General features: G+C 36.7%; 1 protein-coding gene across 2 annotated transcripts; it reads left to right on the top strand.

The window, feature by feature from the left end:
• Positions 1–110: 110 nt before the first annotated feature.
• LOC134543167 (viral IAP-associated factor homolog) lies at positions 111–19,232 on the top strand. 2 transcript variants are annotated; one of them, XM_063388039.1, is made up of 5 exons: positions 111–548; positions 4,067–4,199; positions 6,809–7,037; positions 11,015–11,223; positions 17,464–19,232. In XM_063388039.1, exons 1-5 carry the CDS (start codon positions 543–545, stop codon positions 17,604–17,606), a joined length of 720 nt encoding a protein of 239 aa, XP_063244109.1. In that variant the 5' UTR covers positions 111–542; the 3' UTR covers positions 17,607–19,232. The 2 variants fall into 2 exon arrangements, with proteins under 2 accessions (XP_063244109.1, XP_063244108.1); XM_063388038.1 differs by lacking the exons at positions 6,809–7,037; positions 11,015–11,223; positions 17,464–19,232 and adding an exon at positions 5,423–6,626 and having other exon boundaries at positions 129–548.
• Positions 19,233–23,217: the final 3,985 nt, after the last annotated feature.

Here is a 23,217-nt window from a genome sequence, read left to right as displayed (position 1 = left end):
TGTTCAAAATTTAATCCATGATTGTGAGCCATTATTTTAATTTCAAAATAATATTAAGATTGAAATGATTAAGTTACTTAGTTCCGCATTAAAATTAATAGATTTCAAGAGTTAAAACTTAAATCTTATTTTGACATGGCATCGTTTCTGGACCGTGCGAAAATGTGATGGACGTCTATTCGATTTTGATTTTTTTTTCACGTAAAAAAAAATTCTCTAAGTATGAAAATGTTTTATCAAATTTACTGTGAAGTACTATTTGTTACTATTAACTGTTATACACAACTAAAATAGAAAAAGAAGTAATGTGATGCCCAAAATAGTAAAAAAAAAATATATATATTAAAAAAAGGAACTTAATAATGAACTAAGGACCACGTGAAAATGAAAGGTAGTAGGTCAGCGTTGCGGTAGTACGTAGTAGGGTGTTTGTCTTTAAGAAATAGATTGTTTAATATCTTATGTGTAAATATATAAAACGTGTTGTGCACTAGTGAAGACGGAACACTTTTTAAGGAATATTGATTACGAAAATATTTTAAATGCAGGTATGACCTACAAAATATTTACAATACCATATTAGGTCATAGGTCGTAATCCATGCTTTGGTCAAAACACGTGTTTCATTTTGTAGGGTAATGAAAGGCAATATTGCATGCACAAAGTGCTCTCCTAATTATTACTTAGTCAGTCCAGAAAATGATTTAAAAATCATCGTAATCGTTAATCATCACAAACAGTGTTATTCTATAGTTGTGGTGTCTTTGGGAAGGGAAAAAAATTAAATTCCGAAATGACTAAAGGGCCGCATACTCGAAGTTTAACCGTCAGTTTAAATGAATCCTGATAGGAAGAATAAACTTAACTATTAACTAAAATGAGTAAATGGAGCCACAGCTTATCTTTGTCTAGTTTTAGAGTATTTCCTTTAGTTGTGTAAGATATCTTGTAAAATTTTTTTTACCACTTCACGATTAGCATGTGGTTTTAATTACTTTTACCTTTTTCACTTGTACATCGTAGGAGGTGGCCTTTTTGAATTTATTTCAAATGCCACAGCTTGAGAAGGGATCTGTACGTTTCTATAAATGTAGTAGGCTCTCCCGTTTTGAAGCGGCCATCGTGAAATCATCCATGCAACTGACGAATCTGAACAATCACTTGAATTAACTGCCAGTCAAACGGAGGGAACAGAGGATTCAGGGCTCAGGAAATATGCTGGAGGTCTCGTTGGATAGAACTGCGCAGTTACTTCAGTTAATCGTTCAGACAGGAACGGGAAACTTAAAAGATAAACTGAGCATGTACAAATCATTTACAAATAGTACTAATAAAATTATAAGCTCTATTAAGAGGTGTGGTGGTTGAGTGGTCAGAACACTGGCCTCCCACCAAGGGGACTGGGGTTTAGTTCCCGGTGGGGTCAAAACTAGATTCTCGCCAGTGGGGAACATGGCAGATGTTGCCATGGCCTGTGGGTTTTCTTGGGACACTCCCATTTCCTCCCACCAATACATTCCTTTACTGCTACATATCACATCTCATCTCACCTCGCACATCCTTCCGGGACGAAACAACTGGTCAGTCCAGTCCTTAGGGTAGGGCAGCTAGCTCTTATGAGTGTCAGCCCTATTCCAACCATGAAGACCCTGCCTCAGGTGGGAAACTAGATGTCGACTTTCAATTTCATGCAGTCTATAACCAAATTAACAAGTTCATTTGGTTTGAAATAAATTTTCTTGAATTAAAAACTTGTTAAAGCAATCAAATTAGTCATACAAACAATCTTAAGTATTACCAAACTCTTTTGTCTAAAAATTTTTTTGATAAGTGCAACCTCTAGTGAAAGTGCAAATAATTTTTTTTTTTATGCTTAACTTACCATTTCGCTAACAAATTTTGTCTTGTTCTGCACACATACATCAGTTGGAGGTACTGCAGTCAATATTGGAGCTAATGTAGCATTGGTTTTAATGGTAGTTTGATAATATGAAATGAGGAAATACTTAACTGTTGTAATATGGTTGCCCGAACAAAAGTGATCAAAACTATAACATGACAGAATTGAGTGGTGGTTTTGTTCAAAAAGACAAATTTTAACAGTGATTAATCACAACGCAAGGTAGGCAGTGTTTAATAAATAATAAAATTAGATTGTTATGGTAACTGATCTTTATAAAATGTTTTTTTTTTTGTGTGTATGCCTGGGCTTAACAGTTGAGCAAAAATAAAGAATTGTATTTTTAATTGGCTTTCTAAACTTTATCTTTGTTACAAATGTAGGTAGGATACAGCTACACATTTACTGTTAACTGAATTATTAGTATTGATGTTTATGTTTCATTTAGCCACCAAATGACTCTTATATTGTCACATGAATTTTTATGTTTAGCCAATTTGTAATATTTGATGAACTTATCTTAACTTTGGACTATTGATTAGAAACTGAAAACAAAAATTTCCAGTTAATTAAATTTTAACTTTCTTTTATGGTCTGTTGATATCAATAACAAAAATTGGTTGAATATAAATTTGAAATGTTTATCTTCATGTGTCTAGAGTAGGTTTTACTTAGTTTTCTAGGTAATTATTATTGTTAATATTCTGAAAATGTTTTTTTAATAAAGTTCTGAAAATGTTTTTTTGAGTTTACTTCATGATATGTGATGTTTCTGTAAATTAGCATTGAGATATTTCAAGAAGTGTACTGTTATCTATTTGAATAGAATGTTAGATTATATTCGGTTAGCTTTAATTTTTTTAATGGCTGGTTAGGTTTGCTTAGCTACGTTAAAAATACGCAAGTCTTATTTCAAATGCTGTAAAATAGTGTGAGTGATAGGTTAGGTCATGCAATCTGTATTTAAAATACTATAAATTGGTGTAAATGGTTGGTAAGGTAGCTTAGCAACATTTAAAAAAAACTCATTTTTCAGGACAAGTAATACTCATAAAAATAATTTTTTTTACAAAACGTTTTTTAGATTTATGAAATTATTAATAAACATGAAATATTTTGTATAATGTTTGATATTGCAAAGATAACTAATTATTCATTTTCTATCTTCAATTTTTGAAATCAATGGCTTTTTTGGAAGATAGTAAACTAACCAATGAAACTATTTTTTTCCCCCCATCATTTACAATTACCACTTTATTATTTTCCCATGTAGTAGTTTATTATAAGCAATTTTTTTAATACATAGACTATTTTATTGCGTATTTGTTGAGTGGCACTTGTCACAACCGTGGCAAACAATTAACTGGAGTAACTGCTAGAAATTATAACTTTATTTTAGCCAAACTTAGGTTGTAAATGTATTTCACTAAAACAAAAACTCATTTTATATATATATATATATATATATATATATATATATATATATATATATATAAAAGACAATTTTAAATGCTCTTGTAGGTATTGTCCATTTGAAACCTATTTTGGCGGTAAGAAACTTATTTAGAAATAATGAGGCCATTAAATTACTTTTAGATAGGTATCAAATGTCTTCTAATTTACTGCCTTAAACTTCAACATTTGTTGATCGTCACCGTTTGAACAACATGTAAGCAGTATACAAAAATGCTGAATGCATTGAACAGCATATTAAACATTTCAGCAGTAAGAAATATGCAAACATGTTTTATCAGCCCCTTTAGAATATTGAGAATATATAGGATGCTTTATACATTTTTCCAGAAATTTCTGGAATGTTTCAAATTTTTCCATAAATTTACTAAATAAATATAAACTTTGAAATCTACCTGTGCCTTGAAACCTAGCTGATATTTTATTTATTTATTTTTTAATTGTTGGTACTGTAAAACTGGGTGAATAGGATCAAAAGTTTGTAATATTATACTTTGAAACATAATACAGCAGAAAAAAATTATACATTGTTTTAATAGTTCTAATGATATTTCTAATGCATAGTTTCATGTTTAGTTCTTTTCTGCTAAATTATTTTTCATAGTATAATGTTACAAACTTTTGATCCTATTCACCCCGTTTTACGGCAGCTAAATGATTAAACTTATGTGTGTGTATAATCATTTGTTGCAGAGCCAAAATGAAGATACTGAGTGGAATGACATCCTCAGAAGCAAAGGGATTCTTCCTCCAAAAGAGAAGGAAATCAAGGAGGAAGATATTGTCAATATGTTGGAAACAACAATTGAATCAAAACAAGCATCTGGTTGGTTTCGGATTATAAACACTACACATTTCATCTACATTTATTAATTATAATAGCACTTGTTACAGCAGTGTCGAAATTTCAACAGAATGAGGAAAAGTTTTTTGGTGATGCCAGTAGTTGTTAGTAATTTTTTAATGATATAGGGCAATTTGAGAATTAAATTCACTTTTTTATTTTATTTTTAAGTATAGCTGCCATAATGAAGGGTGTAAAATAATATGTTAATTTAGTAGATATTTATAAGTTGTGAATTCTTAAAATCTAGACCTGGGGATGCATTAGTTAAAGGCAAGTGTTGGGACTATACCCACTAGGTGGCCAAGGGCAGAATCAACATGAGCTTATGGTTATGACTTGCACTTGCTGGCTTTCATGAAGAACCACAATGATTTAATGTTATAGTATGTAATTTAAAGTGACATTAAGTTGGGGAAAACTTCCATTGTTGCTACAGAAATTCAAGATCAAATTTCCTGGACTTTTCCAGGTTATCCTAAAAAAAAAAAACTTCCAGTATTTCTTTGAAAATAAACATAAATAGGTGCTTTCTCAATGAAATGTGTGCACCAAAATACAAAATACAATATTTTAACTTATTTTAAGTTGATTTCTGTAGAAACTAAACCATGAGATCTTGGACTACTCATAATTAGCCAATGTTTTGTGTCCTCGTCTATGGTACAATGTTTATTTTATTCAATGCCAGTTTCACTTGTAATTCAAATGAATACACTGACAACCAATGTTTTTGCAGTTTAAGAGTACTATAGGTCTTAGAGAAATTATTTATATAACACTTTCAGATTAAAATTCACAGCTGAGTGATTTTTTTTACTGAAGTTTAATACTTTTTTCTGACCACTTTATTATATGATACTTTTTTTTTTTATTCTATCCGGCATTTCACATAACTTATGCTAGTAAATTTCCAGTTCTGGTTGCCAGCTTATCGAGCCTGGAGGAGGAGTGGTGGACAGACAGAGGAAGGTGGAGGCTGTTCTGGTCAAACTGCGTGGTTGCAGGGCAGAAGCAGGTGCAAGAGATGTCACTGCACGAGCTGGAGGAGTGGTGGACAGACAGAGGAAGGTGGAGGCTGTTCTGGTCAGACTGCGTGGTTGCAGGGCAGAAGCAGGTGCAAGAGATGTCACTGCACGAGCTGGAGGAGTGGTGGACAGACAGAGGAAGGTGGAGGCTGTTCTGGTCAGACTAAGTGGTTGCAGGGCAGAAGCAGGTGCAGGAGATGTCGCTGGACGAGCTGGAGGAGTGGTGGACAGACAGAGGAAGGTGGAGGCTGTTCTGGTCAGACTGCGTGGTTGCAGGGCAGAAGCAGGTGCAGGAGATGTCGCTCGACGAGCTGGAGGAGTGGTGGACAGACAGAGGAAGGTGGAGACTGTTCTGGTCAAACTGCGTGGTTGCAGGGCAGAAGCAGGTGCAGGAGATGTCGCTGGACGAGCTGGAGGAGTGGTGGACAGACAGAGGAAAGTGGAGGCTGTTCTGGTTTAGACTGCGTGGTTGCAGGGCAGAAGCAGGTGCAGGAGATGTCGTTGGACGAGATGGAGGAGTGGTGGACAGACAGAGGAAGGTGGAGGCTGTTCTGGTCAGACTGCGTGGTTGCAGGGCAGAAGCAGGTGCAGGAGATGTCGCTGGACGAGCTGGAGGAGTGTTGGACAGACAGAGGAAGGTGGAGGCTGTTCTGGTCAGACTGCGTGGTTGCAGGGCAGAAGCAGGTGCAGGAGATGTCGCTGGACGAGCTGGAGGAGTGGTGGACAGACAGAGGAAGGTGGAGGCTGTTCTGGTCAGACTGCGTGGTTGCAGGGCAGAAGCAGGTGCAGGAGATGTCGCTGGACGAGCTGGAGGAGTGGTGGAAAGACAGAGGAAGGTGGAGGCTGTTCTGGTCAGACTGCGTGGTTGCAGGGCAGAAGCAGGTGCAGGAGATGTCGCTGGACGAGCTGGAGGAGTGGTGGTCAGACAGAGGAAGGTGGAGGCTGTTCTTGTCAGACTGCGTGGTTACAGGGCAGAAGCAGGTGCAGGAGATGTCGCTGGACGAGCTGGAGGAGTGGTGGACAGACAGAGGAAGGTGGAGGCTGTACTGGTCAGACTGCGTGGTTGCAGGGCAGAAGCAGGTGCAGGAGATGTCGCTGGATGAGCTGGAGGAGTGGTAGAGGGACAGAGGAAGGTGGATGCTGTTCTGGTCAGACTGCGTGGTTGCAGGGCAGAAGCAGGTGCAGGAGATGTCGCTGGACGAGCTGGAGGAGTGGTGGACAGACAGAGGAAGGTGGAGGCTGTTCTGGACAGACTGCGTGGTTGCAGGGCAGAAGCAGGTGCAGGAGATGTCGCTGGACGAGCTGGAGGAGTGGTGGAGGGACAGAGGAAGGTGGAGGCTGTTCTGGTCAGACTGCGTGGTTGCAGGGCAGAAGCAGGTGCAGGAGATGTCGCTGGACGAGGGGAGGAGTGGTGGAGGGACAGAGGAAGGTGGAGGCTGTTCTGGTCAGACTGCGTGGTTGCAGGGCAGAAGCAGGTGCAGGAGATGTCGCTGGACGAGCTGGAGGAGTGGTGGACAGACAGAGGAAGGTGGAGGCTGTTCTGGTCAGACTGCGTGGTTGCAGGGCAGAAGCAGGTGCAGGAGATGTCGCTGGACGAGCTGGACGAGCTGGAGGACGAGGAGGACGAGCGAGTGCTGCAGGAGTACCGCCGGCGCCGTATGGACGAGATGAGGGCGGCGGCGGGGCGCGCCCGCTACGGCGAGGTCGCCGACATCAGGGCGGAGGACTACGTGGAGCAAGTCAACAAGGCCGGGGAAGGTGTGTGGGTGGTGCTGCACCTCTACAAGCAAGGGTGAGGGACGCTTCTCCATTTCCATACTTCCTCCAACACTCGCACACAACACACACATACGTGTTTCAATTTGCAACACTGCAATCTGCCATACCAACTTGTCAGTACATTTTTGCTATTTTAAATATGCATCAAATAATTCTAAAAATAATTTTTTTTTTGGAAAAACAAATTACTCACATGGATAATTGAAATGGCTCTAAAACCCAAACTAAAAATGTGTATTATATGAGTCATGAATGTTCCTTCAGTCTTGAAAAAGTTTATAAATTATGTGAAATGAAATAAAAGGCCCCAAAAAATGTCTAGAATATTTTTATGTATTTTTTTTACAACTCTTGTAGAGAAATGTATATTGAAATTTGAGTTGAAACTAATTTTTTCAACAAAAAAATAAAAATAAAAGTTGAATGTCAGGGTCTCTAACAAAAGTACAGCATAAAAGTTTGAAATCTTTCATTTATTTTTATTAGGGTACAAGTAGAGGTGTAATAGTTTGACTCTCAGTCCAGCCAATCCTGAGTTTCCACAGTTATCTGACAACAGTCCAGGTAAATTCTGTGATAGTTTCTACCGTTCATGACCCATTTCTTTCCTGATGTCCTGAACAAGTGTTGTGTGTGACAAACGTAAAGCCCATTTAAACATAGTAATTTTGCATTATGTCTCAGAAATGGAGTGAGGTACCACATGTTTTTCGAGAGGACCCGCGTTTAAATCCTGGTCTGGTCACATTGATTTAGTGAGTTGCGATAAAGCCGAAATAACACAGAAAAGCGTGTCAATACACCTTATACCACCGTAATGCAATTAATACGCCACAGAGCACTGTAATTCAACAAACATTTCATGAAATATTAGCATATTTAATCAAAACTCTACTCAGATTGCAAAAACTTAATCTTTAAATGAATTAAATTCAATGTATATAAATTATTTAGTTTGGAGCTAGTACCAAATATGTATATACTAAGTAGATTGGGGAAAAGAAAATTTTTATTGCAACTGTTATTAGTTAGAATCGTAGTTTTTACATTACACCATTGGTACATTATTTTCAGGCAAATATACTTGGCTGATTTATGTTTATGGTTCCCAGTAGTTAGGCATGCTTATTAAAAATTATTATTTTGTAAAGGTTACTCATGTATGTATCAGTCAAAATGACACTGTTAAGGTGAATTGAACAAGTGAGAGTCGTATTAGTCGACAATTGTGCAACAGAGTTCATAAAAAATGAAAACAGTAACTTCGAAAGCTCTTTGTTTTAAAAACAAAATTGGCCAAAATATAAAACCATAAAATCTTGTCTCTACTCGTGGCAAATGTGGGGATGATTCCTTTCACACTAACGCTGTTGTGTGTCGTGTAGTATCTGTTGATGATGAACTCATTCTTTGACAAGACGTTATAGGAAAGAGAATAGAAATTCCAAGGTGTCTGCAGGTGAAAAAAGTCATTAAAAAGTAAAGAAATTGAAGAACTGGTCATGAAAGTTCATGCAAGATTTTTGAAATAAACCGTAACAGTGCTGGAATACATGAAACCTTAAGTTTCCAACAACAGCATACTGCTAACCTGCATTTGCATTTAGATGCTTCACTTTAGTTTATTGTCGTAATTAAATATAAATATTTGGAGAGTGCTTATTCAAAGCACATAGAAAATTGGCACGTTCCTGCAAATAGTAGGTAGATTTGTTTTGTACCATGTTTTGTTTACAGTTAAACCTCAATACCTAATACAAATTTGAATCGACCATAATTTTGTCACTTTGCAATAACAAGGTTTGTATTAACCTTACTATTACAAAATTTAATCACAATTTTTATATTAAAAATCAAATTCAAATAAAATTAAAAATACTTCTCTTTTTGGGAGATGCATAACACACCTAAAAAAAAATGATGCTCCAAGAAAACTTACATGCAATTTTATTCAGCATCATGTGTACTTTTCCTTGGAATATTAAGATAAAATTTTAGGATGGCTAAATATGTGGCTTTTAAAGAAAATTGTACTGTACTACTTTTTAATAGATTTAAGACATAAGGTTTATACATTATCTACAATAAGAAATACTACCATCATTTTGGAAGAATAGAATTTCTAATCTTTTCCATTCAACCTAGTGATGGCCCGATATCCAAAAACCCGATACCGATTCCGATTCCGATATTTCCAAATTTACCGATCCGATACCCGATATTCCGATAATAGGCCTATCTCATTTCTAACACTGATTCTATAAAATTGTGGTTCTGGAGTACTGTTAGAGACAATAATGAAAAATGTTAAATATTAAATATTATGTGAATGTATATTATTTTTATTAATTGTAAAATATTGTAAATTCACATTAAATGAAAGCTAATAATGAAGTAATCATAATGGCCTACAAATAAGCTCTCTAAATTCAAGGTCTTAAAAAATTAAATTGTTTTTCAAGGCCAGATAAAGCAATATTCTGGTATAGGTATTACCTACAGTATGCAAAAAACATATTGTAACTACAAGAAAACAAATTTCAGATTTTTGTGGAGAAATGTTGAGAAATCTTGTAGCTGTCCGGTATTAGTCTCTAGTATATTTGCTTATAATGTATGAATCACGAGTCACTGCATGTACTTAGTCCAGTCTCTCATCTGTAATCTACGAAAAATACCGTCCGAAAAACATCAAACTTTTGTACCCTTTGTAAAATTTCATCACGGAAAACGACACGCTAGAAAGGAAAGTCTTCAAGTAGCAAATTTTGTGACCATTGTTCAAGCGTATCACTCCATTTATTGGTGCGAAAACACGTTAAAAATACGTGAAAAGTAATTTCAATACAACTTTGAAACATACTGCAGAGTTTATAAAACCACACATCTTTATTTATGTTGTTGGCAAAGCACTCAATATAGCCAACATAATACCTTTGCTGCAACTTGCCCTACTTAAACACGTTTCATATTTTAGCTTTTGTAAAACTTACGTAACGTCTTTGTATAGAACAGCAGTTGGCGACCATGAAACGACACGGAAAAAAAATGCCTGTTATATCAAGCAGCAACTTTATTCTTCTTCATGTTTACTTACGGCTACACCACTTATTAAATTAAATATCGTAATTATTTTTTTTATGTTTTTTTTAATTTATGTACACTTAGTGAACTTTGAAAATTCACCAAGCGAAAACATTTTGCGAATATCTGAAACGAATAAATATGCACTAATGACTGGGATTTGTGTACACATGGAAGAATTGTACCGTCGGGATGCATTGCAGTAGGTATCAGAAAGAAGAAATAGGCTTGAAATTGTTTCAGTGGAAAATATGCTTGGAAGTACTAGGTAATATGGTGACGTAAAGAAAGATAAATTACGCCCGCGGAAAATAAGCTTGGAATTACGGTTAAGGTTATGTGAGAAGTATTATTGGCGAGAGCAAACATCGGTTATCAAAGTATCGCAAATATTTACCGATGTCCGATATTGAAATATGTGCCGATATTACCGATATCCGATATCGATCATCGAATATCGGGCCATCACTAATTCAACCTATAGATTGTTTAAAATTCACATTGTTCCTTTACATTATTCTGGGATATTTGTGGTAATCATGTGGTAATCATGCAGTTGTTTACCTTTGGAACAAAATCGTCTTTGTATTACATAATAACCATACTTTTGTATTAAATAAATTACGTAGCACTATAACTCCTATGTAATTTCTAGGCACCGTGAAAACCCTTTGTATTATTTAGAGTTTTGTATTAACAAGATTTTTATTAATGAAGTTTTACTGTATTGTATATGAAATTGGCCTTGTAATGTAAAAAAAGTTGTAAAAAAATGTTATAAAATGCCTGAAAAGGTATTGAAATTTGTTGACCAGGTATTTGCATACACCCTGAATTATGTCGGGGAAGTTACGTATTTCACGGTTGTAGTTTGTGTTGAAGGTGGCGCGTGAACCATTGTTCCAGGATCCCGCAGTGCACGCTCATCAACCAGCACCTGAGCACGCTGGCGGGGAAGTTCCCGGCCACCAAGTTCCTGCGAAGCGTCTCCACCACCTGCATCCCCAACTACCCCGACAAGAACCTGCCCACCATCTTCGTCTACTTGGAGGGCGAGATGAGGCAGCAGTTCATCGGCCCCCACCAGCTGCGGGGGACTTCGCTGTCTTGCGAAGGTACTCCCTGTCCTCTCCTGCTCCGAGTCTCTCCTCTACTGCAGTGCACACTGTCCTTTCCGTGTGCTCTGTTGTCGGATACACACCAAAAAAAATTGTTTCAAACACGACTTTTTCATGCATTGAAAATTTTTTGAAAAGTATCAGAAACATTGCTTGTGGAAAGTAAAATTTGGAATGAGAAATTTTGAAATATATTTTTGTGTTGTATTTCATCAAGAACTCTTCTGAAATATTTTTTTTATTGTTATTTCTCTGGAGTTTTAACTGAAAGATGCCATTTTGGTTTTAACTCTTTTTGTCTACAATTTTTTTTATATTATTTAATATTAAAGATTTTTGTTACTTTGAGCATAGTATATAGTTCCCTGGAAAGTCTTGTTTTTAATTGTTACGGACTGCTACAAATAGTTTCTTCTGTGAAATAATAATTGGTGGTTAGCATGAAATCTAGTGATGGGTCGATTCCGATTCCGGAATCGGTCGGTCCCACCGATTCCAGTATAATCGTGGGATTCAGAATACAATGGTTTTGGAATCGATCATGACCGATTCCTGCATTGTTTTTAAGTTTGCAAAATACATCTCCTACGCAACGTAAGAAAATACTAAAATGAATGCAAATATAATTTTTAAACTACGTAATACAATCTTTTTTACGGAACTGATTTACGAATTACGGTAATTAACGTATTTATTTACTTGCACCGCCATTTTCCCTATAGTACAAATGCAGTATCTACTTTCCCGCTTTAAGTGAAAGCATTTTTCGGAAATTACGTTGCAGCAGCACTGCATTTAATAGTAAACCTTCAAAAATAATTAGACAAAACCATAAATGTTTAAAGAAAATTATGTAAATGTAAACGGCAAGTAAAATAACGTAAACGTTAACTATTTGATCATGGCAGCTACATTTGCCATTGTAAACAACCTAATTTTTTGTTTGTGCTACCGGCCATGGTAAACCATACGGCCATGAACCAAATCTTTGGTGACGTGAACGTGAAAATTAAGATGTTTCACATCTCTGCAGTTTAAACTTTAAAGAATTAAAGGAAATAATTTTTTAACGAGATTTTACCCAAATTCACAGTGGATTACTGCGACCATATTAAAATAAGTTTAAAAGCAACATAACCAAATTGCTGTAAATCGGCGTTCTTGTGCGTGTTCAGCGATGCTCGTTTTACATTAGAAATATTTTGGAAAGGCAGTTGGCTAATCTGAATTTCCAAACATTGCTGCTGAAACGTTCGTAAAGTTTTATTACCAAACATAATCAATCTTTTAAAAGTAGCTGTGTTTAACAGAATTGTTTCCGATAAATTTCTGAAATGAATTTAATGTTAACACGCGATTATTTGAAGAGTTTAAATATTTTCTGTAAGAAAATCTCACCAAAAAATGTGGAAATTTTGAGATGCTAAAACATGCACAGAATGTTCTTAGTCAAGAACCGAAAATTTATTTTCTCTTTACGGTTGTGAAGAACTGCAAGACTGGATGGATTTATTCTTTTCACCAAGTGAGATAATTAAGTTCTAGGTAATATACTAAAACTTAAGCATCTCTGACATTTTATTTTAGTGTGGTGCATACAGTAAAACCTTTTTGTTGCGACCCCATTTATTGCGACCACCTCTCTATTACAACCCGATTTCGAGGAACCGTGAAAAAATTGCCGAAAATCCGAAGATAAACAGACAGAAAATAAGTTTCTTGTGGTGAGTAACGTGTTGCTGCGTTTCTCTTGCCGAGTGCTTCCTGTCGACCGCTGTCAGCGCTTAACAACCCCCATTCCACGTCCCTTTGTCGGCAGGGTGCAGATAAAGGTTTTTGTGGCAACGTGTTTACGTTTAGCTTATTGCGAGTGTCTAGTGTGGTACGCAGTTAAGGCAAAGCTACCTGCTGGATTTCTCTTGATTTTGATTACTATCGGTTGACAATACACAGCGACCGACTGGATGCACGCCCGCCTCGACTTGTTTTAACTGCCGCAGCGATGTTTATTTTGACAGCTCAAGCAATTAATTTTTCCCGTGGGTTGATAGAAAAAGGTCGCTTCACCCAGCATAAAAAAAAAGGCTACGCCACTTATTCCCCGCGCAGGAAACACACTGGCTGCCGTCTGTCTACCCCGCATTTATCTTTCTTCTAACATTCCACGTTCTCCTCTCGCGCGAGCAATAACTAGGGCCACGATTATATGGTGAATCGCGAAATCGCGAAATTTTCCGCGAATTTATATGGAAAATGCGAAAAAAGCGATTTTTAAGAAAAACCGCTAAATAACACCGAAATTACACAATACAAGTCTCTTATATTTTAATGTGAAAAGCTTAATAGTCAAGACTTGCCCGGGTCCTGGTTGATAAGCTGGAAAAATTTCCTGCCTTGCATTTCTACATGCTTCCTCTAATCAGCTTTAGGGCGCCGTCTGGTCAGCGTGTGTGTTAGTGAAGCGGGATGATAAGATCGACGCTCAATGGTAGTTCTAGCGCGGTAAAACCTCTAAGTGCAAGGCTTCTGAACTGGCGCGCAGTCATCTCGTTCCCGTCAGATAACAGTGAAATTTGAGCGGTGACCATAACATTATATGGCGGAAAAATAAAGATAAAGGTGTAATGCATTTCCCTATGATACTTTCAAGAAATTTGTAACGGGTTTTTTACACCTAAAACTTCGAAAACATGTCTTTTAGCCATTTTATCTCAAAAGAACCATTAACAAATTCTTAAATGCTTTTCGTAAACAGACTCCAGTCGGATATATAGTATAGTTTGGAAATTGCGTAGGTTTTTCGTGGCTGTGCGCGGCACACGACTGTAGTTGCCATGCGTCACGCGCCGAGAATGTTGTCCGGCAGGAAGGGCGAGTATAGTTCATTTGCGGCAAAAATGAATACTTTTACGGCCCTGCTAAATTTTTCCATTAAATAAATTTTGAAGTTTCAGTGATTTTCCTTCAGAAATAATGTTGTGTAACTAACAAACAATTTGTATCAAAACAATTAACGGTAAATGGCTGTCGCGGGGGCCCTTAAAAATTTTTCATTTTACCAGAACTGGACTATACAAACCTGGCTTTAGTCGCACACAGTTTGGTGAAGGTGAGGAAGGATGTTGACAGTTTCACATGCCAAAGGACGTTGAAGTAGGAGGGGGAGAGAGACACGATGGTTTGTATGCCTGGGAGGGATGAACCTTGAAGTCTAGACAAGGGAAGGAGAGGTAAGCCGTATGACGTCATGCATCCGCCGCCTGTGCTGCCGCCAGCCTGTCTAGACGATATTCCCGCGCTCCCACTTACGTTGCACAAGCTACTGCTGCCGTATTTTTAAAGGAAATGTCCCATTATTTTTTTGTTATTCTCACATGAACATTATTGGAAATATTAAAGCCGACACAAAAAATACGCTGTGTGTTAAAGTTAACAGATTTTAATAATCTTTCATTTTGTTTTGTTTTAAATTTTTTTTCTTCTGATTTTCACATTTTGGTCAAAATGTCCAATTTTTTGACGGTTCTCGAGAATGTATTCGTAAAATCACTGCTTCGTTAAATCCGGGGTTCGTGACATCGGGGTTCTAGTGTATTTAACTACGGCAAGCAAGAAATCGTACATGTAATCTAACCAGTAAAAATAAACTGTCTATTGACATATTTTCTTTAGAGGTGGCCTGTAGGGCGACGGACTTGTCATGAAGGTTTAAAGCACAGCCGTCTAGCATTGTGAGTGACAGCATCCTGCCATTGTATGGCTGGTTTCTTAGCGAGTAGCGGTTTGGGAAAAGGGGTTGGGGGGGGGGGGGGGTTGAAATCAACTGAAAATTTCGGAAAACATCTATTACGACCCCCCCTCTATTCCGACCCTATTCCTGGGAACCGTGAGGGGTCGTTTCAGAGAGGTTTGACTGTATTTGTTTCTTGTCATTTCCATCATAATGAGATAATAAAGTTTTATTTTTACATTTCCCCCATTTTATTTTTTTTCGCCCAGGTCCCTTGAAATATGTTTCAACGAGGTTATATTGTCATTTTATTTGTATCATTATTTAGTTGTGCTTGAAAATAAAATTCTTAACCTAAACGTACAAACCTCTTTTTTTTTTACAATTAATTAATTGAGTTGTTAATGTAAGGTATCTAAAGTTGGTTAAGTTATAACATTATTTACAAAATACGTCATAAGACATCTTTGATTATTGGCAGTGTTTGAACACATGTTTTGTCTAACTATATGCTAGGTTAAAAGGCCAAATTGTGCTAGAAATTCAAGGTAGCATAACTTTATGGTAATGAACATACTTTTTAACATTATATAAGCTGTATATAATGTTAATTTCTGCACAGAAAATGAAACACAATGCAATTATATTTTTAAAATCATAAACAACTTTTTTTCTGAGTATATTACTCTGTTGAACATTGTCAGCTAAAAATTAAGGAATCGGAATTGGATTCGAAGAATCGACCCTTTAATTTAAGAATCGAAAATGGAATCTGAATCGGTATATTTTAGGAATCGGCCCAACACTAATGGAATCATTTATTTTTGTCAGAATGACTGCAACTGTTATAATACTGTCTATAGACAATAACTAATGGTCTTTAAAAAAATGAACAATAGTAAAATTTAAAAATATATATAATTTTTTATTAATTGGATACTATTAATCTGGAAACAGTGTTTGCCATTTATTCTGTTATACAACCTAAGACAGACAGTAGGTACACCTAATTTGAATACATTATAATTTTTTTCTTTCGTGGGCTTAAAGTTTTGTCAGCAGCAAAGACATTATAGATGGGAACATTGAATAAATGGTCAAAAGTAAGAAATTTAGATGGGCTATACTGCAAATTTTTGGGTCAAGCTGAGCTAAATTCAGTGTTTATAAAGTTGGGTAAAATGGAATCCAGACAATCAATTTAGTTTAATCCTTAAAAATAGAGTGAAGCACGAGTAATTAGAGTTTAGTTTATTGCTGTAAAAAATTAAGTGTATTAGAATGGGTTATGTTATGCATAAAATCATAATAGTCAGAATAAATGCATGCAGAAAATTACAAAAATATATGGTATTTTAGTAATTGTTGATAGTAGGTAGCACCTGATTCGTACCAAATACATGCCTGCCAACTTGTACATTTTTCCGGAAAATGTACGAAAAATGGTTTCATTGTATGATTTTACGGACAAGTGTTATTTCGTACGAATTTTCCACAACTTTGGATAAGTTCTGCGTACCAGAACAATTTATCTCGAGTATTGTAATCAATATATCAATTTTATCCTTGGGAAACGATATATCTCGATTAGCGTATGTGTCGATACTGTTGTATCTTTTTTTTATCCCGTTTCTTGATGATGATTTTCTTTTCATTTGTTGCAGTCAAGATGGCGGTGTTTCAGCAGAGTTAATATATGCGTGATGTAATTTGATTTAAAGAATATTTTTTTAATGTAGCAGTATACCATTTGTGCAGCATGATTTGGTATTTTAACGTTTATTTTCGTTATTTATTATGGTTTCGACCTTTGAGGCACGAGTTTTTTGTTAGGTAAGCCCTAATCTTTTTCTCAGGTTATTGTTTGATTTAAACAATATGCTGTAAAAATAAGTACAAAGAAAAAACAAAGTGTATAATCAAGTATTTAGAGATCAGTACAGTTTTGAATTCCCTTTTATTAAGAAGACCGTAAAGGGTGAAGTTTTTTCTTATTGTACAGTTTGTCATTCCGACATAAATATAGCACATGGTGGGAAAACGGACATAACGGTTTAATGCTCGAAGCGTCAAACATGTCACAAATGTGAAATGCCAGGAAGAAGGCAGAAAATATCAACCTTTTTTTTTGTCAAATCGGGAAATGCCGACTTAGACGTGATAAAAGCAGAGTGCCTGTTTATGGCCTTTTTGGTAGAGCATAATATACCTTTGACTGCTGCAGATCATGCAGGTGCATTGCTACGGAAAATGTTTCCAAACTCGGAGACAGCTTGCAGTTCTATTTTATGTGGAACATTGATATAAATTTTGGTTTTATTGTTTATGTATGTTTTGAGAGTGCTTTAAAAATGTATTGTTATTTAAGGTACCAGAAAAACTTTTTAAAGAGTCAGATCTTTTATGCTGATACATACACATTTTGTGAATGCAGCTCACCGGTAGCAGTGAGTGCAGCATGTGTGTGAAGCGTTGTGGACGGAGGCAGCTGCGGCCTGGTGTTCCAGAGCTGGAGTGGATGCTGGGGCAGGCGGGAGCGGTCCAGACCCAGCTGGAGGAGGACCCTCGGCCGAAAGTCAGAGACGTGCTGTTCTCCAGACTGAACGCAGGCAAGGATGACTTGTCCGAAGACAACGATTGGCGCTTGTGAGCAAGCCATTTGTGATTGCGCGACCTAGCACCTTCTAACGGGGGCTGCGATTGTTGTGGTTTTGTGTGCCTGAGAAGTCGGGGGAAGCTTTTTCGCATGATGGTTGGAGGTGTGTAGAAAATGGGCTTGGAAGATGATGAGCCTCTTATTCATGTTACTGTACAGACAAAAGAGAGAAATTTATTTACTAACTTATTTATTTTGTTGTATCATTGATACATGATACAGAACTAAACTTATGGTTGTAGAAAATGGCGTACAGGTAATAAATTATATTACACAGTAAAAATGTAAAGATTCTGAATCAATAAAAATTCTCTTTTGATTTGTAATTCATTCACGTACAACATTGGGAGCTTCAGGGCAGTGAGTATACACAAATAACAAAAAGTGCAGTGACCACAACATATAAATTTTTAAGAGAGAATTCTTTATTTGTAGGGATAAAATGTTCTAGAACTTTGAACATGGGCAAATTATCCCCCCCCACCCCAAATGGCAACAGCAATTAGTAGAAGTTTGCCAACATGTTGGAGGCAGGCATGTAAGTATTTAAAAAGTACATTACTGAACACACGTCTTTACAATGAAAATGCACAGCAGTGCAAGTATTCAGAGGCTGGTACTTGAAGTAACACATCTGCTGTTGAGGAAGCAAGTTCAACTAACAAAGAAATGCCACGACTGGACAGATGTGTTTGTTGTAATCCCTATCTCTTTCCTTCATCCCACTCTTCCTCTGTCTCCCTCTCCTGCCCTTCTCCAGTTTTCTTACATACATACATACATAGTGATTCTTTTTATTTACCACTGCAGAAATTCTCAAAAAAATATCCCTTCTTAACACCAATTATTAGAGCCAAGATTATATGGTTTTATGCGAAATCGCGAATTTTCACGCGAAATTCATCCCAAACCGCGAAAAATGCGAAATGTTTACTAACCACAAATAAACACCTCAATATTGATTTAAATCGTTAACTACAGACTATTGGTTGATTGACAAAAATTCCGTATCTGTTTGTAGAAGAAATGGTCGTCATCCAACTGCAGTGTGGTCGTTATTTAATGCGTTAATTATTCATCTTAAAAAATTACAAGATATCACAAAAATTGACGATTTCACGAACAAAAAAAAGATCGTTATCGGAGTTAGGTTAGGGTTTTTAAACGCATCTAGCCACTAGAGATCACGCAATATTAACAACTGACGATCGTAAACTAAAATTAACAAGTTAACAAACACAACAACGTGAAAAATCTCAGCGCCTTGTTTGCTGTATCCTTTGAAAAATACACGTGAACAAAAACTGCATTCATTAAATAAATACGTATGAAAATAAAATAAAAGCGAACATTGATATTTAATGATCACTTGATGTTTAATGTAATTTCACTGTAACGCAATTTTGTGTGCTTGTTGAATAAGCAGTTTACAGTGAAGCCTTCATTTTCATTTCACACTTCACAGGCGAGAGAGCCAAAATCGTAACATAATATAAGTTTTCCGATCGCTAATGAAAAAGCACCATATTGCAAGGATTTATTTATTTTACGGTCATTAAATATTTTAAATAACGCTTACCTACCCAACCCTCCCGGAAAATAAATAAAAACATTTATTTCACTGACCTGACATAACCTAACCTTTTACTTCGGGTTGAGTATATGGCTCTCTCGCCTGTAAAAAGTAGGCTTCCCGCGGTTTATTTTTTCGCTACAACTTCAGTAAATACTAGTTTTTGGTACCTCCGGGCTTTGTTTACAAATGACGTGCATAAATGAAAGCTAAATTTCTTAATCATGCCGAAAAATAAAGCTACTGCGGCATCACGTGCTGACGAGTTTAAGAATGAGGGATTATATGTCAGTGACGGAAAAATACTTTTCTGTAAATATTATAATTGCCGTTTGGAACATGAACGTAAGGACACGGTAAACAAGCACATAATTAGCGACAAACATGTAAAAGCTAAACGATCCCCATGCACTTTGAAACGACAGCTTTCAATCCCTGAAGCAGGAGTGGCGCAGATATGCGCAAAAAAACAAAAGGAAGATTTTGTTCTCGAAACTGTTGAAGCCTTTGTAGCTGCAGGTATTCCTCTTGAGAAACTTGACAACAGCAAGCTGACTGCATGGATGCAGAAGCATGTAAGTGGTGCTGGTGATCTTCCAACAGCGGATTGGATGAGGAAAAAGTACATTCCCCTACTTAGAGAGAAAAAAGAAGTGGAAATCAAGCAGCAGCTCTTGGGGCAAGATGTGGTCATACTCGCAGATGAAACCACTGACAAGAGTAATAATTGTGTTTTCAACATCTTGTTTAAAATTCTGAAACCAGGTGCTGAACAAGATGTTATCTTAGGGGCTTCTTGTGTCCTTGATGCAGCAAATGCTGTTTGTTGTTCTCGGGCAGTGATTGATGTATGCTCCAAATATGAAGTCAAGGAAGAAAACATAATTGCGTATGTTACAGATAGTGCCAGGTACATGACAAAATCTGCTGGCACCCTTGAAGGTGTATTTGGTGACCACATGTACCACATACAATGTTGGGCCCATAAAGTAAACATTGTTGGGCAGATCTGGCAAAACAACTTGGAAGAACTGAACCTCTTCGTTTGTAAGGTAAAGATGGCCTTTCTTAACACCAGAAAGAGGAGGCATGCATACCTTCAATTTCTTCTCCAGAAACATGGAGAAAACAAGGCTCTGGTCAAGTTATTCCCCATGCCAGTTGTTACGCGTTGGAACACATGGTTTGAATCTGTATCATACCTCGCACTCCATCTGCACGACATTGTGGAATTCTTTGAGCAGCTTAGCGAAGATAACTCTGGTGTTAAATATATCAAGGGACTCCAGAAGGAAGAGTTACAATGTCTTGAGGCCACTCTTACATTTGTGGCTCAAAACTGTAACACCTTTGTAGAGCTAATTAATTTTCTTGAAGGAACAAAGTATCCTACTGCTCATCAGTTGTGCACAAAATTGAGTAAACTGCAAACTACTCTTGATGTCTTGGCTAAGGGAATATTTCCTGAAAATGTTGAAGACATTTTGGCTGAAATGAAAACTGTCAACTCTGCAGCCCTTAAAGAGCAGTTCAAGAACACAGCTAAACTCAGTCTTATAAAACTGATTGATCTGGTGAACACTGATCCATCTCGTCAACTATTTCTGGGAATCAGTGCTCTAATGAATCCTCAAAATGTAGGAAACATTCGTGTGGAGGAAAAAGAATTCCAGAAACATATTGGGAACCTACCTTTCCTTTGCAAGGTGCAGAAGACCTCTGTAGCGACAGGCTACATAACACTCCAAAACCTGGTTTCCCAAGAGCAGAAGAAACCGCATGTGAACTACATAGACATGGTGGACATACTATGTAAAATGAAAGCAGATTATCCTGAATTTGCAGCTGCTGCTTTAAAGTTAATATGGATACCTGCAAGGAATGTGGACTCAGAAAGATCTTTTTCTAAGTATTCTGTAGTTGTAAGTGACAGAAGATCTCTAAAACCAGAGAATGCTGAACTGCTGACAATGGTGGCTTTTTCCTGAGCTTAATTATATTGCATTTATAGAACAAAAGTTTAACTGTAGTTTCTATTTAAATTAATATAGACTCTCTCCTGAACTCAGGAACAGTACTTACCTGCATAAGAATACTGAATATTTTAGTTGTTAATTTTTTATGTACTCTCAACATAGTATTGTTTAATGTGCATATTTTAAGTCTCTAACCACAAATTATTGAAGCATTTGATCAAGGCAGCTCTGCTAGGTGTGTACATGTTATTACATGTGTTTTAATTTTTTATGACGATAAAGACGAAATCCACAATTCTTAATGACGAAAAGTCCTTTTTCATAACACCATAAAATCTTGGCTCTACCAATTATGTATTATTTCACTGGAGCAACTATTTGTAGCTGTTGGTAACTATTAATAACAAGACACACCATTAATTATGAATAGAGGCAGGCATTTTTCACGAAAAAAATCTGAACACACATTAGACTGTAACAAGGCATACCAACAGCTGTGGTTTCTGCCTTGTGATTGGCAACTGTCTGCAAGAGAAGTCTTTGCCTTATTTGACTGAGTCACTCAGGACGCATTTATATCTGCACTGAATCACTGTGATTGGTGTTGTTACAGTCAATATGTACCTGGGAGAAACTCAACCAATCACGAAACACAGATGATGCTACAGTGTTTTAACTTTAATCTAGTCACGAAATCTTTTCGCAAAATCTGAATGCCTTTAATTATGAACTATGGTCAAACAGAGCTACATTTTTAATATTTAATATTATCAAAAAATTTGTGTGGAAAAAAAAATATTTGAAACCATGGTGGGTTCTTTCAGTTACTATTTCTTAAAAGTAAGAATTTAAATATAATAAGAAAATGTATTTCCAAAATTCTCATTCTGAAATTTCATTTTGAAAAGTTTTTTTTTTGTTGATACATATTTAAAATTTTTCACTATGTTATAAAGTTGTGTCTAAAACTTTTGTTCTGTTTGGGTACATCTGCCAACACAGCATAAAGAAATAAGGACAGCACTAATAGCAGATATTGTGCATTGGAAAGAGAGTAAATGCCCATTAAAATGAACACTCCCATCAAGGATGAGACAGGCTATATTAATGTCCCTCTTCTTACACATTACCTTTGTATAGCCCATGATTTCAACCACAAAAAATGTACTGATCTTTAACCCAAATTAAATGTGAACTCTGAACATTTCAGTTTTTTTTTTTTTTTTTCCGGTTCTTAAAAGTTTTTCAGTTTTAGATTAACCACCACAAATTTCAAGTCACACCAAAGATAGTCTGCCCTAATAAATGGTGTGTTGGTTTAACATGACTTATCAGTTATCAGTGCCCCACTTTACCATAAGATTACATAAAAATGCCTGGAAACATTTCAAAACGAAGCAGAGGCAGTACAAGAGATAACCTACAAATGTCGTCGTCCATTGACAACCCAGCAGTGTGCACAGGACGACTCGGTCTGCAAACATGGAAACAGGGAGCAGTGGCGGTTTCAGTGTTCTCGATGCGGGAGAAAACACGAACTTTGGGCAGCATGTAGTGCAAGGAATAACATGCAATGGCACTAATCACTTTGCCAAATATTGTCGTTCTAAGAAGACTATTAGAGAAGTGCGTGAAATGTCCTCATCTTCTTCATCTCATGACATTAAGGTACAAATTTTTCATTTGCCATATGGTATATGTTCTGCTCCAGAGGTCTTCCACCGCAAGTATGTGGAAGTATTTGGAGGGTTGCCAGAGGTGCAAACCTTAGTTGATATCTGTTGGGGCAGTACCAAGTAGGAGCACTTTCAGAGACATGGCAGTAATGAAGAGAGCTCAAGATTATTTTGTTAGATTTAATCAAAAGAAAAGCAAAATACAGTAGAACCCTGATTTAACGAAGTGCTATGGTTACAGAAAATGTTTACTCTAAATCAATGTTTCGTTAAATCCGATTTACCGATTTTCAATGACCCCCGCACTCGTAATCGCGTCCCTACGTTTCCATATCGTAGACAGGGTCGACGCCGATATCTTGTGCTGTCGTGCTATCTCA

Source organism: Bacillus rossius, assembly GCF_032445375.1.
Source record: "Bacillus rossius redtenbacheri isolate Brsri chromosome 9 unlocalized genomic scaffold, Brsri_v3 Brsri_v3_scf9_2, whole genome shotgun sequence".
Classification (NCBI taxonomy): Eukaryota; Metazoa; Arthropoda; class Insecta; order Phasmatodea; family Bacillidae; genus Bacillus; species Bacillus rossius.
This window is presented reverse-complemented; position numbering and strand designations above follow the sequence as displayed.